The sequence below is a fragment of the Hippichthys cyanospilos genome, chromosome 19, assembly GCF_059441005.1.
Source record: "Hippichthys cyanospilos isolate Australia breed blue-spotted pipefish chromosome 19, RoL_Hcya_1.0, whole genome shotgun sequence".
Classification (NCBI taxonomy): Eukaryota; Metazoa; Chordata; class Actinopteri; order Syngnathiformes; family Syngnathidae; genus Hippichthys; species Hippichthys cyanospilos.
In genome coordinates this window covers 8,622,541-8,637,495 of record NC_142387.1, presented here as the reverse complement: position 1 = coordinate 8,637,495, position 14,955 = coordinate 8,622,541, and the positions used below count along the sequence as shown (strand labels likewise).

The window sequence follows — 14,955 nt, the reverse complement described above, 5'->3', positions numbered from 1 at the left end:
TCATGATATAATAAAGAAGGTACACTCTTTAATGCATTCTTTTTTTTTCATTCTTTTACAATAGGTAGGTAAGGTTTGTGTATGCCTTGTATGGCTCATATTTCTGGGTAGCCAATGCATTTTTACCCCTCTCAACTCCGAAGAGTTCAAATAGTACCTCAGATTTCTCATGTCATTATTGGTGCAAGTCGAGAAAGTATCAGAGCCCCAAAAAAATACTGGTAAGTTTAACCATATTTCTCCGTGACTAAAAATGTTAATGCCTGTTATTTTTCTCTTTAAAATGAATCTACTGTAGTTGTACTGTATTGAATTCATGTTTTATGCAATGGAAAACATGTTTTTTATAGTTAAATTACAAAGGTTTGAATCTAAATAGTAAACCAATATGAAACAAAAATCAGGTGCATTGTGTCCACTAAGAGTAAACATGAATTTTCCATATATGTATGTGTGCGTGTATATACAAACCTGATGATTCAAAATTGTACTCCTTTAGGCCTCTCAATTTTTAAAAATTTTCCTTGGCTTAGAATTTCACATTTTTCCATTGTTTTATGCATGGCATTTGTTAAAAATAAGGTTTAAGCCTTTAGGCAGCTGAAAATATTCAGTTTTCATATTGTTTTAAAATGTTAATAGTTTGAAAATGGAGGGATGCTTTAACCCTTTCTCTCCCGTTCCTGTCCCACAGCTTTTAAAAAAATGGCAGTGGGTAGAGAAATAACATACAATAACATGAAATGGCGTCCCAGCAGTTCATTACACACCTATGTACAGATCACAATGGCATTTAGCAACTGAGGCTTACTGTCAACAAGGTAGGTTGCACTGTAAAATCTCTCATGAATTAAAGATCTAGTACTGTGGAAATGTATTGATTGATATTATGTGATGTATGTGTGTTACTATAGATTACAAGGATTGCTATGTATTACAGGTGTTTGGTGATCATTTTTTGGCACTTTTTTTTTTATACTTTTTTTTTTTTTTACAAGTATCATGGTCTATAGGAGGGGTTCTCAAACTTTTTGGATTTGAGAATGCACATTTTCCAAAGACCCCATTTGCAACTGTTTGCGGAAACACAACAAAAAAGATTTGAAGCCGAACATAGTGCCTTATTTTAGAAAATAAAATGAATTTAACACAAAGATTTTTTTTTTAATGAAAACCTAAATTATTTCACGGACCCCCTGCAGTCAGATCATGGCCCCCACTTTGAGAACCACTGCACTAAAAACTAGTGGGCACTCTTAGGCAATTTTATATACACTATTTCTTAATAACATTTTCATAAGTCGTTTCATGTCCTTTTTAGCAACAAACATTGGAAACAAATGCATTTTGACACATTTTAAAAATACATTCAAGTGGTTGAATTGATTGCTTTATTGAATTTTTTTTTTTTTTAAATGAATAATCCAAATAATTTCATGGAACCCCTGCAGTCAATATCACGAACACCCGGGGGTCTGCCGACCCTACTTTAAGAATCACTGGTCTATGGGATATATAATCCGAGTGGTATGTCTTGGCAATGCAAATGGGAATTTTTAAATTATTTTCCAAGTATTCTAGACTTATATACAAGTAAAACCATTAGCTCTCATGAGCAACGCACCAGAATAAAATGTGTAGGATTGTTTTCAAGCTCCTATAGAAATTGCTGATGGAGAGAAACCTGAAAAACATGCAGGATTGGGCCCTCAAGGACCAGAGTTTGACCCCCTGTCCTCTAAAGGTTGCTTGGCTCAATTTTACTATACTTTGGTGCTTAAAGGGTTAAGATTGATTCAGCCAAACTGTAACATGCTACCAATCAGAGCTTGAAAATGGGCATTGCATAATAATTTTCGACTAAAATCATCATCAATCTTGAAAATGACATCAGAAGTTATAAAATAGGACTTGACATAAAAAGACACTGTAGGTTATAAAATAGTTTGTGACATGGGTTACACTAGGTTCCAAACATTTCTATATACTGTATTAAAGAGTATTTGTGACATAGAGCACAGAACGTTCTGTGCAAATCCCGCAATGCTCTTTAATGTCTTTGGTTTTGTTTTTTTGTTTTTTTTTGTGATGGGTGGGGAATGTTAATGTGGTGTGTGCAGGCACTATTTCAATGTTGCCATTGTGTTGTCAGACATCTCTCTGGCCACTACGAAACAGAAGATTTTGCATATGTCACTACTGGTGGAGTTTTATTTAGGTAGGTATCTGTACTATGGCTGAGGGTAGAACAAAATAGAGCCAGAAATTTTTTGAAAAACTTATTTACAAATTGTATAGCGCTCCAAATATGTGGAATTGGGTCTTTTCGTGTAAACCAGATGTAAATTGTTTTTCTGATGATTTGTAGTCTGAATTTAATTCAATTGTATAGCTTGGGGTTTTTGAGAACTTTTTTACATTTCATAATCATTGAATCACACTCTGATCAGTTGGCAAATGGCAAAGGTTTGTCTTAGTTTAATCACATGCATACTAGTACAAAATAGTCTTGCTATATTATTCATTGTACAGCGGATATGAAAATCTATACACCCTTGCTCAAATGGCATCTTTTTTTTTTTTAAATAAACACTCTGTTCTCTATAAAACCAAAATGGATGAAATGATACTCTATTCTCTATGAATATATAAATATCAAATCATAACCAAAATAGAAAACAGGGAAAGTTGAGTTTGAAATATCTATAATTGGCCACTTTATCAGGTACACAAAATGCAGTGGTTGGAAATAATTTTAGCAGTGTACTAAAGAACATGACTTGAGCTATTCATTTTATGACTTTTTTTTGTATTTTACAATGTTGGTAGGCTTTTTTGATGTCAAAAAAGTTTTTGATGTTTCGGTGTCAAATCTGCATTATCGGCCGAAATGCTCTGGAAGGTCACTTAGGCTCAGAGGGGGTAAAATAAAACGTGACATGCTTGCTAATACTTAGCCAGCAACATTTCTTGACCGAAAATTAGAAATATTCCAAGTGGATACAGGTCCTCCTAGATCAGTGGTTCTCGAAGTGTGGTCGGTGAATCCCCGGGGGTTTATAGTCTGACTGCAGGGGGTCTGAAATAATTTGGGTCATTAATAAAAAATGTGTTAATTTCATTGTATTTCATATTAAATTGCAAAAGTCTTCATTACTCTTAAATAAGGCAATCAATTTTGTCAGTCTTATATATTTAAAAATTATGAAATTTGTCGAAATGCACCATATAAAACAAAGCGTTGAAGCCAGCAATGCTAAAGTAGAATTTTATTTTACGTTGATTTTGTTTAAATAATTGGCAGCAACCTCTGTGGGGGACCCAGTTATGAGAAGACATGCAATTTGCCGTTTTTATTTTGTAAACTTTTTATTTTGTAAACTTAAGTATAGCTGAAAAGTAACAATCATACATACCACAAAAATGTTAACGAGCTACTTTTACACAAAAATACTAATGAGCTAAACTTAAACACGATACAAGACGTTACATTAGCTAGCATTTTATCTACAATCACAAGTTGGCCCAACATAGGACTAATTTGGGGCATATTTACATAAATGACAACATTCAAAAAACAAACGTTGGCCAGAGAGAAGGAACAAAGCATGCGCACTTAAGCAACTGCTTCCCACCACAAAATGCGCTATCAACAGCGACCAGAGATGGCGCCAAAAAACACTAAGCCAAGAAGGAACAAGGCATGCGCACTGAAGCAACTTCTTCCCACCACAAAATGCGCTATCAATAGCGACCAGAGATGGCGCCAAAACACTAAACCAAAGAAGGCAAATCTGTATAGAAACTAAATTAGCTCCAAAATGCCCATTATTTCACAAACCCCGAGCTGTCAGGGCGAAGCTCGAGCACTAGCCCTAACTAGTTTTGTTGTCACATTTAGTTTCAATTTTTAAAGCATGTTTTGACCATTTCTTAAGAATGCCTAATTAGTTTTTGTGTTGGTTAGTTTTTGTGTTGGTTCTACTGTTCTGAAAACTAAGGCAAGGCTAGTTCAATTGTTTTTGTATACTGTAGACATTTGGGTTTCAGATCCATGTTTCCAGAGCGCAATTGAGGTGACACACTGAAGTTGAGTGAAAAAGGCTTGAATTTCCGCTCTAATTTGTCCCAAAGGGCTCCTTGTTTCAATGACTGCTCACAAAGCAAGGCACATAATGAAACGAGTTTGGTGTAAATGAACCTGATTGGCTTGTCCTAACCTCAACTCGGAACACATTTCAAGACTGATGTTTTTCGACCAGGGCCTGGCCCCAGCCAATGCAAGATCTCATTTGGGGTCCCCCTCCACCGGGTATTACTGTAAATCCTGAACAACTTAAGTCATTAATTTGACCCCAGGAACAGGTAGCTTTTGTTGCAATTGTAATTGTACATAGTGAGTGGTGCAGTCAACATTTGATTTCGAACATTTATAAAAATCAGCACGGTTTAATCCGTTTCAGATTCATTTTGATGCTACTGTGTAATGCTCCAGATCCTTTTTTTTTCAGCATCAAACTTAGTTGGTCAAATGTTTCTAGTTTATTTCAGGCACTTTTGAGAACCAGTAACCTGCATAAAGTGTAAAAAGTTTTAACGTGTTGAAAAATATTTAAATACAATTTGTTAACTTTGAAAAATAAATGCAATTACCGTGTTGAAAAATATTTAAATACAATTTGTTAAATTTGAAAAATATTTAAATACAATTTGGTATCAGTAACACAAAATTCAATGTCGCTTATCTTCTGTTTTGACAACTTTCATATGTTGAGAAATTTGGGGGAAAACAAAGCTTTCCATAAGGGGACGCCATTTTGCCACTTGACGTCAACTTTGATGTTTGCAACTGCAATGTCATCTTCAGATTAAATGACAAAATGGCCACCCGTTAAATCGGATTCTAAAACCAATCGTGGATATAAATGGATGCCATTTTAATGATATAAATGGGTATGTTTGCCATTTTATAATAGTGAGGCCACATAGAAAATATAATAGCAGACTTTCTCAAGGAGAAAAATAAATCCATGGGGCAGCCATTTTTCCTTGTAATACCTTATTTTGACTGGAGATGACATGGAAAGTTTTGACATGACTTCCTCTTTTAAAACCTCTAACCTACCACTCTGCAGGAACTGCAAGGTGGTGGATGTCCTCAATGAGGACAGAGGAACATAACATTTGAAGAAAAAGCTGGAAAGGTCACCAGTCCATACACAACCATTCAAAACATCACAGAACGTAAAGTTGAGCTCATGATGGTTGTACACAAGCCATGCAATGGATTACAACAGAATGGATTTTTTCTCCATGCAACCAAATCTTCCGGCGATTCTGAAGGGGACACCACTTGGCAGGACCATTGTGGAGATCCTGTGAAATGAGAGGAATTTCAACCGTCTCAAGCATTCCCCCGCGTCTTTCAATTTTTCACCAACCAACCTTTATTGATCTTACCATCATGACAAAAGTCATCACAGCTGTTTTTGTCACATCCAGTTTAAAATCACCATCCCTTCATAATTGGATATACAATATGATAATCATGACAACGATGGAGCCAAGTCCTTACCATGTGGAATATTTTGAGTCATTTGCCATTTTTCGGAAGAGTGGATTTATTCTTTGTAGAAAATACAGACAGCAACTTCCATCTGGTGGAATTGCTTTGATGCTTCCTGGTTGAGATGGAGCCACAGATTCTGGTATATTCATGAATCGCCTGGAAGAGCAACTCTCAACATGCAAGGTTAGCTTTTTCAACATTTTACATTGGTACAGAACACAGATTTTTCTGTCCTCTGCATACAAATAATACTGAAATAGAAATAAATTGATGATGGCTGCAAAGACAATGATAATGTCTTTCATACATAGTAAAGAACATACACATGATCCAAGCATAAATCATTCATCACATATCTTACCGAGACTCAGCTTATTCATTTGTGTCCAATTTTGTGTCCCATTTTGTCTTGGCAAGACAGCAAAGTGAATTGCATTCCACCAAAACATAGGAGAAATGATTAAAAAGGCTAGGGTGTCCTCTCCTGAGGACAGTGGGACTTAGTAGGATAGCCAGAATGGGTCAAAAGACATAGACCAAAAACAGATGTCCAGTATAGTGGGCACAAATGCATAGCTTGGGTCTCAATAGAATATAATGTAGTAGTAATATGGCGAACTGTAATTAGACATCTGGATTATCAAGGTACCTCTTCACTGTACTTTTCCTGCATTGTAAATGTTTAACATGAACAGCTCAGAAAATCGCCATCCCAAAGTCATACAGAATTAATGAAAACGTTTTGGAGTTGCTGAAGTCGACACAGCAAGCCGCGTACATGGACTTCCAGAGCACCTGAACGCTACATAACTTTCACTTCGCATTTCACTGAAAGTGAAGAAACAGTAAGTTTAATTGTTTAAGGTATCATGCTTGTTTCTTTTCAGCACAAGTGCTTTTTCAATTATGTACAAGACTAGACAAAAAAAAAAAAAAATCCTTACATGGTAAGTACTTTCAGAGAACATTCTGGAAATGGCCTAGCAGCAGATGTCTAGCTTCAGTATTTGTTTTGAATTACAGTGTAACCTTTTCACATTTTTTAAAAATAAAAATGTACCTGCAGTCAATCAGAAGATAAGTCAGTGATTATCCTTTCCCCACCATTTCCTTTAAAGTCTATAGTTGTTTTATTCTCAATTTTTATCCATTCATGTCAGTCAGTTAAATGTTCATATAATACGTTGTTGCATAACTTAATATTTACAAATTATTATGTAATGTATCCATATGGTCGACTGGTTAAATAAGCTATGTAAGTAAGAAATAGCCACTTTCTACCAGTCCAGTTCAGTTTATCACAATTCCACAATTTGCTGCTTTATTTGACTATTATATAAATGTAGAAATGTATTTATTGTCGTTTTGTCCCATACCTGTTTGCAGATTAGATGCCTTTATACGTTCGGTGCTGGTGAGAGGTTATTGAAAATGCTTTTTTGATTTTTTTTTTTTTTTTTTTTTTACCAAAAGACAGCACACGTGCATCTTTCCGCGACACCAGCACGCATATTCGTCTTCATTAAACGACATTTTACGTTGAAACAAACTTTTTTGTTCACGCGGAACACAAACAAGTTCGCACCTGACTTTACGTAAATGGCATCATCTTAAATCAAGACGTGGAGCGGCGATGAAAACAATTGTCGTCAACTATGTTCTTTTTTTTAAGGTGAAGGCCGGGTAAACTTTCAGTTGTCTTTTTTTTTTTTTTTACTTGTTAAATGTCTTTTTAATTTCGTCATTAGCATCTTTGCTGGCCTGGACAATGGCCAGCAGATGACAGCTTTGGGTCTTTGGGGGTTTAAAATACTCACGGACATATAATGGCCACTAAAATCGGAAAGTTGTCCAGTGAATCATCTTTCAATTAAAAACACGCCAAATCTCCAGAGAAATATTAAATTCCAGAGGTTCTTATTTAGATTTATAAATTTTAACAATGACGTAACACAAGATGCATTCCAAGTACACATGCCCAAACAACGTGCAAATTACTTTGTAAAAGTAGTCTAAATAGTTTATCCCTACAAGTAAACCCTTACTGCATTTTGAGTCCACAATATGTTTGAGTGACAACAATTAGTGTTTTTACGCCGTATATAACACATTTCTACATTTGTTTGAGTGAAAACTGGCGTTTTTACGCTGATTACTAAACAAAATTAATACTTTAATGTAGCACTACTAAAACATATATTTATCAATTTTCTACACTCAATACTTTAATGTAGCACTTCAGAGGTTCTTTTTTGTAAAATGAACAGCAATGAAAGAGTTAAGTTCAACAGTGGAAGTTAGTGTAGCTTAGCGACGCATCGTAGGAACGTAAATGCTTCACGTCGCAGACGACAGTTAGCAACATAAACAGCTTGACAGCTTGCTTACGTAAATACACAACAGCGGCGTAATTTACGGTTTGCAGTACGACCCGTAACTATAACGACATAGACAATTTCGTAGCTGACGGGTACTGATGCTTTCTTTATCCGTTGCGAAAAACGATTAATTAAAAGTCAAACTTATGCGATCTCTGTCATAAGTCATAATGCAAACATGTGAGATGATAATATGAAGCTTATTGCACGTTCATGTTCAGAACTCTGTGGTTGTTCTTGTTTGTAAAAAGACTTCATTAAATATATGTTCATAATGTACTTGCATTGCTTTTCATCAATACAGCACAACATATTCATGATAGGCAAAATCACATTTACATTTGGCATCAAATTTGGCTGCGTGACCCCTGTTTGACATTCTTTAAATTGACCATAATGTAGTTGTGAATGTGCTATGAGTTGTCAGCTAGGCTCAGGCTCATCTGCAACCTTATTGAGGACAAGCCGTTCAGACAAATTAGTGGAAGGTTAATAAATAGGATCTGTATGACAAAATGGGGTGAGTGATCAGGTTTTGAAGAGGTGAGTCTTTGAATATCTTACAAAGTGGATTTTCCAATGTTTTGTGTGAGGTTTCAGTGGGTTGGTGTAGCGGACAAGCAAATCAATGAGGTGGGAGAAGGTGAGGTTATTTTTATGATTTTTAGGTTATTTGCAAGAGTGGATAATTAAGATGGAGAGTTAGAGTGCAGTTTTTGGAAGATGGGGTGTTGTGTCTTCGAGTGGATGAAGGTGAGTAGATGGGTACAGTTTTAGAGTCAAAGAGAATGGCAAAAAGTCTTTGTGATTGCTGTGTCAGCACACTTATTTTTTTTATTTGAGCATGTTCATGATCATTACAATTTTAACATGGATGATAGTTTTGAGGAGTATATCTGGCAAAACAGGTGGCGATGTAATATTGCGTAACAGTGGCATTAAGGGACAACATGGGGGGAAAAAAACCCACAGGATAGTTGCGCATCAAGTTTGTGTAGGTAAAAGTTCAATGGCATGGCAAGAGGAACACTCTTTTGAGGCTTTGACATATGTAATCGCTCTAAGTTGTTTGCGTTGTCCTTGAAATGTCACTAATACATCATGTTGACAAGGATTCATCACCAGTGTCAGAAATGATGTTACATAATCCATCCACCCATCTTCCAAACAAGCTGTGAAACTAATGGCGAATACTAGTTGAAAATGTTTACAAATATAGAATAACAAAAATGAGCCTTTTTTGCAGAATTACCTCCTGCATGACCCAATTACAATTTTTCCTAATCGATACCTGACAAGCGCCTCGATCTGTTTTTGTTACTGAACTTGGATCAAAATGCACCCGATCAGGCCAGAATGCCATCCAAGGCCCATGCTCCCCACTTTTCCCGTGGGTCCTCGTTTTTCACAGCCGACTACAATGATGAGCGGTCCTAACATGTACAATGTACCGCAGCAGATCCGACCACCTGTGCATCTCAATAGTCATGCCGGATTCCATAATCATAGTCAGGTAAGTACTTCTTAATTCTTGGGATGTAATCAGGTACATTTGTGTAAATGGTGATAGACCAAAACTTTTCGGGGCGTGATTGAAAGACTTGTTGCCAAGTGACAAAGACGTCAGGGTAAATATATCGGTCACTTGAGAATAAACTTTATATTTTAGCAATTCCTTTGGCATGCATAGATTACAAAAAAAAAATAACCATAGTTTTCATTTTCTGAGATATTGCAAATAATACAACATAATGACCACCAAGATAAAACAAAGAATTCTGATGTTTTTTTTTCCTTTACCTTTGAACAGCAGCAACTGCCTCATCAATGGCCTGTCCAAAATGTTCTTGGCCCACATCCCCAACAAATGGTAGTGTCTACAATATCTTTATATTTCTGATTGAATAATTTGGAAATTCTATCTTAGCCAGTGGTGAAAAGACAAGTCAGTGTCTTGCTACTCATTTTCAACTAGCAGAACATTGTTTTTCTGTTTCTTATATTTACAATAATTTTCTTCTTTTTGCACTTCATATTTCATTTTTCAATTGTGTTTCAGATGAGGGCGCCCTCAGGCATGATGATGACACCTGGGGCCCCTCAGATGGTACCTGTTGGATTTATGTAAGTGGAATTCCTTGCAAATGTAACATTGTAACAACAACACATTCTTCACATCAGTATTTTTCCCTGTCTCTAGGAATGGAGAAATTTTGTTTGAGCAGGTTCATCCGTTAATGTCTGCAGCTCCTCCACAAAACCTCTTCACAACAATGTAAGATTTTACTATTATTTCCATACTGGCTCATGAAAGTATGTCTATGTTGCTATATACTGGATATAAAATGTCTACACATGACTAAAAGCCAGATTTTGTGACGCACAACTCTCCAGGCCAGAAATTATTTCACGTTTTTGAAATGAAGGGAAATTCTTAAGTCATATTTACTAAACATCCAGTACTTGCTACAAGTTTTTGAAGCTACAATTTTCATCACTTTGAGAGAGTCCCGTTGTTAGTAATATCACTCATGTGCCATATTTTTAATCTTTTATTGAGTGCCTTAACTGAATTCTGTTACGGCATGTAGAGATTCATTTTTATTTTAACTTCACAAACACAAAAATCTTGCTGATGCTATGAGAAAAAAAATCTTGATCATATAATTTCGCCTCCCCCAAAAATGGGCTGTTACATTATTTTCTCCTTTGAAACCTTTAAACACATTCAGAAAGACACCATAAGCTTTGAAATGTTTACTAATACACGCCATTTTGTGCCCTTAATTTCAGTAATACAAGGAAGACAGAACATGTGCGGGAACGACCCTACATAAAGAAGCCACCGAATGCCTTCATGTTGTTTGCAAATAAGTACAGAGAAGTAATCACCATGCAGTTGGAAAAGAGAGACAGTGCTTCTGTCCATGTGGCCCTCGGAAAAATGGTAGGTTACGCAGTGAAGAAGGAAGTTCATGGGACCGTAATATACATAATGCTAATAGTTAGAGGAGGTTCAAATGGCAAAAACCTTTTTTTCTGGCAGTATATAAATAAAAGGCTTGTTAAGCAATTCTATGTAACATAGGCGCCCACAAACTATCTACATTTTAAATATACAGAGGTTTTGGCTTCAGGACAGAAACCACAAAAGGTTATGAAAAGACATAGTATAAGGAATTACTTGCACAACATTGTGTATTTAGTATAAGGAATTACTTGCACAACATAGTGTATTTTTTACACCAAGTAAGGTCTAAAAACAAAAACTAGCAAAAACATGCAGCCAGCAGTATGTATTTTAATATATTTAAACTATTATGAAATCCAATGCACCATTATGGAGAATTTGAACACCGCTTCCTCTAATAAAAGTAAAGACTACATATATAATATGGAAAATGTTTAAAAAAAAAAAAAACTATATTAAGCCACTATTCCCATATTAAGCCACTACTTATATCATGCAGTTTGAACATGTAATTAAGCGATTCTTTTGCATACCACCAGAGGGAGCCAAGAGCATCACAAGACATTTTAAAAATTGCTGTTGGGTAATAACATGACAGACTAAAAGCATCAAGTGCTTTATCAATGGTATAGGCTTGAATAACATTTTTAAAAGGAGGTAATAGAAGTAAATACAGGAGAAATGTGAACTATTATAGTCCTATTTCTAATGTCTTATACGACATGTAAAGTGAACGTGTATTTCCATTTTATGATACAATAAGGATTTGGCAAATTCTGTCATTTATTTGTGATTGTTTGTGTTCACAGTGGAAGCTGCTACCACAAGCAGACAGGGACAAATATTATGAAGAAGCTGACGCTCAAAAACGACGTCACGCTCAGCTTTATCCTCGCTGGTCCACCTGTGAAAACTATGTGAGTATTACATGATTTTTCCTTCAATTGAGGAATAGCAAAGGAGAACACTAGAATTTTTTTTTCCTTCAGGGGAAACGCAGGAAGCGGCGAAAGAGTAAAGTTCACACCGGTGTTTCAAGTAGGTCATCTTCATATCAACATAAAATATCTGCCAAATAGTTGAAAAATTTGAGTGGCTTTTGATTGTTTTTGTGCTGAAGTTATGAATGCTTTAGCGGCGCATGTTATTTCTACTACTGCTTTTTTGTGTGTAATAAGTTACATTCGTAGCCAGTTTGATTGCTAATAAGTTTAAAATATGTTGAATTAAATAACCCAGGCATTCCTCAGTATGGTCCTTTGTGAGATGGGATGAAAGGTTTCCTTGTTCCACATGGTCATATTTGAGACCTAAGCGGTTGTCTCATCTGGTCAAATATCCCGTTAGTGTGTGGTACATTTTTCTGTATAGTATGTCATTTTGTAATTTTAGACATGAATGTAAAAACTTTCCAATACAAAATACAAGTGTGTGTTCGAACAATGTTAACATGGATTAAGCGTAAATGCGATTTGGCTGATCTATAAGTTGACAGTAAATATTGTCAAGCATTATTTCACATTAGCGCTGTTGACGTGAAAAGACGGCAATCGAACAACTATATTGTCTTTTTTTTTCTTAGAAATGGGCAGCGAAAAGGTTTTTGGAAAATGAAAAATAAACATGTTCAGTCAGAATGCTCAAAATTGGCTCTGTTTCTCTTTAAAAATGGCTGGCATCAAGAAAGTCTAGAACAGTCATTCAAAGACGTCAACCCCCCCCCATTTAAAATTGTTTGATTTCTTCTGTCCCGGGGCGGCCATTTTGTCACTGGCTTGGCAGTTTAATGCTGGACAGTTTAATGACCCAATTACTACTGATCTGGCTTCTGTTCATAATGTGATGCTCGCAAGCTAAATTGCGATTGGTTGTCCTGATTAGTTGTTCCCTGAGTCTTGTGCAACTGTGATGTTATTTTCAGTCGACGGCAAGTAACAAAATGGCCGCCTCTGAGGATAAATAGAGGTACATTTTGATTCATATTTCACAACAAATGTGGTTAGACAAATGGGTTGCATAGAAAATATTGTAAAATAGAAAATTGTGTTGTCTTCCCAAGTTTAAATATGTTGAATTCCCTAATATTGAAATGATTTTTCTGTTCGGTGTTGCCAAAACTTGGACTGATTGTTCTTGTTCTTATTGCAGAGGATACACCAGATCTTGAAGTTCCACATGCCAATAATATGTGCCTTGCCACGGTCCAGAAGGACATCATGGTATCCGAAGAACTGGACTCTTCTTCAGAAACGATGCATTACAACTCGCAGCCTCCTTCCGCCCTCGATTCAGAAGAGTCTGTGGAAGCGCTGACTGAAGAAAAGAAATACATGCAGATGCCGTGTGTCAAAAATGAACTTTCAATTGCTCCTGATGGACAGAACCCCGGAGAAACTCACGAGTATGAGCATACGCTCAATCTTCTCGATTGCATGATGCTTTCCCCCGCGTCTCAGATTGAACTTCAGAGTGTTGAAGACGGCTTCCAGTTGTTACTGGAGCATTTTGAGCCTCAGGGGCTCCCGTTACTTACTGAGGCTGAGGAGTATACCAAGCCTCTGAGTTTAGGGGAATCACAGCAGCTAATCATCAAGTTGTTTGAAGGTCCTGCGCTGACAGGGAATATAAAGGTCGAGAATCAGCTGGACCTTTCCGCGCAGGGTCACGCCGTGACAGCAGGCCCGTCCAAGCCTCTCAATAAACCCATCCAATTAGCACTGGAGCATCTGGACACCCCATCTTCCATTGCTGAAAGAGGGCATCTCAAGGAGGACATTCAACCGCGCCTAATCACACACTGCCAGACGTTAGTAGCCGAGAGCATAAAGCAAGACGATCAAGTCCCCCTGCGACTTCTGGAAACACCCGCTTCCGCTGGGATCAAGGAAAAGCCCCAAACGACGCCAACCGTCGCACAAGTGCTCACTCCCATCACCCTCAATAATCACAAATCCGAGTCCTCTAGACTACTAAGTCAAGATGTGGAGATCCAAGCGCCGTCATTGGACTCAGATGTTTCCATTAGAAGTCAGGGTCAGAAATTAGCGTCCATTCAGTCTCTGAGTAAGGAAAAGCTCTCCGTCCCACTGCCACATGTTGAGACGCTATCTGCTGCCTCACATTCAAGAGATGGCGACCTCCTCCAGTGTCTCAGTTTTGGTGATGAGCTTCAATTTTAGTTCATTGGTTGAAGGCTCTTGTGGTTTTCGAGTTAGACCTCTTCCAACATCTGGATCAACACACTCCACAGGTTAACAACTGCTCTGCCAATTGGTATTCTGTTTTGAAATGTCATTTTTGAAATATGATTTTTCTTAGGAGTATGCAGTCTATTGGTTGCCCTGAAGTGGGATGTACTTTACCATAAAGTCAGCAGAAGAATAATTGGTATGATGACGTGGATATCTCCTGGCACACTATCAACACACTTAATTTTACACTGATCCTGTCACATTCTGATATTTGTGCTTTTCGACAGTTTGCTACTTCTTCAGTGTACAAAGCGACAGACTAGTTATTTTTACACATTGTAGTTCTAACAAATTCAAACATTCTGTAGTACTAAATCGATGCTCAACAATCGGGCATCTAACAGAATTGTTACCCACATTACCATTTTAAAGCATATAGTGATACATTATTATGGTAATGTGAATATTATGGCAAATATGTATTTTTGTATCAAATTAGCTATTGTGTACTCATTGTGCAAACGGCTGACAAAATCTATTATCACCCGTTCTGTGTGGCAGGAACCACAAAACAATGCTTGTTCCCTTAAAGTTTATTTCTGTATATTTGATAAATGATCTGTATACAGTTTGCCTTGTTTAATGGGAAGAGGCAGCTTGTTTTTTGCCATTTTTGAGCCTATATTTTATCAGTCTGTACATATTTGTCTAGGTATACCATGTATATACTGTACACACTTATGCAGCTATGTACTTCTGAAGATACATGAACAGGTGGAATCAACCTTGAGAAATAAAAGTAATTGAATAAAATTGTGAGCCCACTTAATCCTTTTCAATGACTGG

The 14,955-nt window shown here is 36.7% G+C and overlaps 1 protein-coding gene across 9 annotated transcripts; it reads left to right on the top strand.

Moving 5' to 3' along the window:
• The first annotated feature begins 47 nt into the window (after positions 1–47).
• On the top strand, positions 48–14,942 carry LOC148407797 (uncharacterized). Of its 9 annotated transcripts, none has more exons than XR_015863682.1 (12): positions 48–221; positions 695–821; positions 2,153–2,218; positions 5,136–9,460; positions 9,758–9,817; positions 10,007–10,071; positions 10,148–10,222; positions 10,741–10,894; positions 11,728–11,835; positions 11,908–11,956; positions 13,067–14,168; positions 14,237–14,942. XR_015863682.1 is itself a non-coding variant. In XM_088402358.1 (12 exons), the coding sequence occupies exons 4-12, from the start codon at positions 5,717–5,719 to the stop codon at positions 14,095–14,097; spliced, it is 1,632 nt and encodes a 543-aa protein (XP_088258484.1). In that variant the 5' UTR covers positions 48–221; positions 695–821; positions 2,153–2,218; positions 5,136–5,716; the 3' UTR covers positions 14,098–14,942. The 9 variants fall into 9 exon arrangements, 8 of the variants coding, with proteins under 8 accessions (XP_088258484.1, XP_088258482.1, XP_088258481.1 ...); XM_088402358.1 differs by having other exon boundaries at positions 5,136–5,752; positions 9,404–9,460; positions 9,761–9,817; positions 13,067–14,942; XM_088402356.1 differs by having other exon boundaries at positions 5,136–5,752; positions 9,404–9,460; positions 13,067–14,942.
• The last annotated feature ends 13 nt before the right edge of the window (positions 14,943–14,955 follow it).

Coding starts and splice junctions, on each gene's coding strand:
- LOC148407797 (XM_088402352.1), top strand. CDS start 9,284: ATGCACCCGATCAGGCCAGAATGCCATCCAAGGCCCATGCTCCCCACT. Junction 9,818..10,006: donor GCCCACATCCCCAACAAATG/GTAGTGTCTACA, acceptor ATTGTGTTTCAG/ATGAGGGCGCCCTCAGGCAT. Junction 11,836..11,907: donor GGTCCACCTGTGAAAACTAT/GTGAGTATTACA, acceptor TTTTTCCTTCAG/GGGAAACGCAGGAAGCGGCG.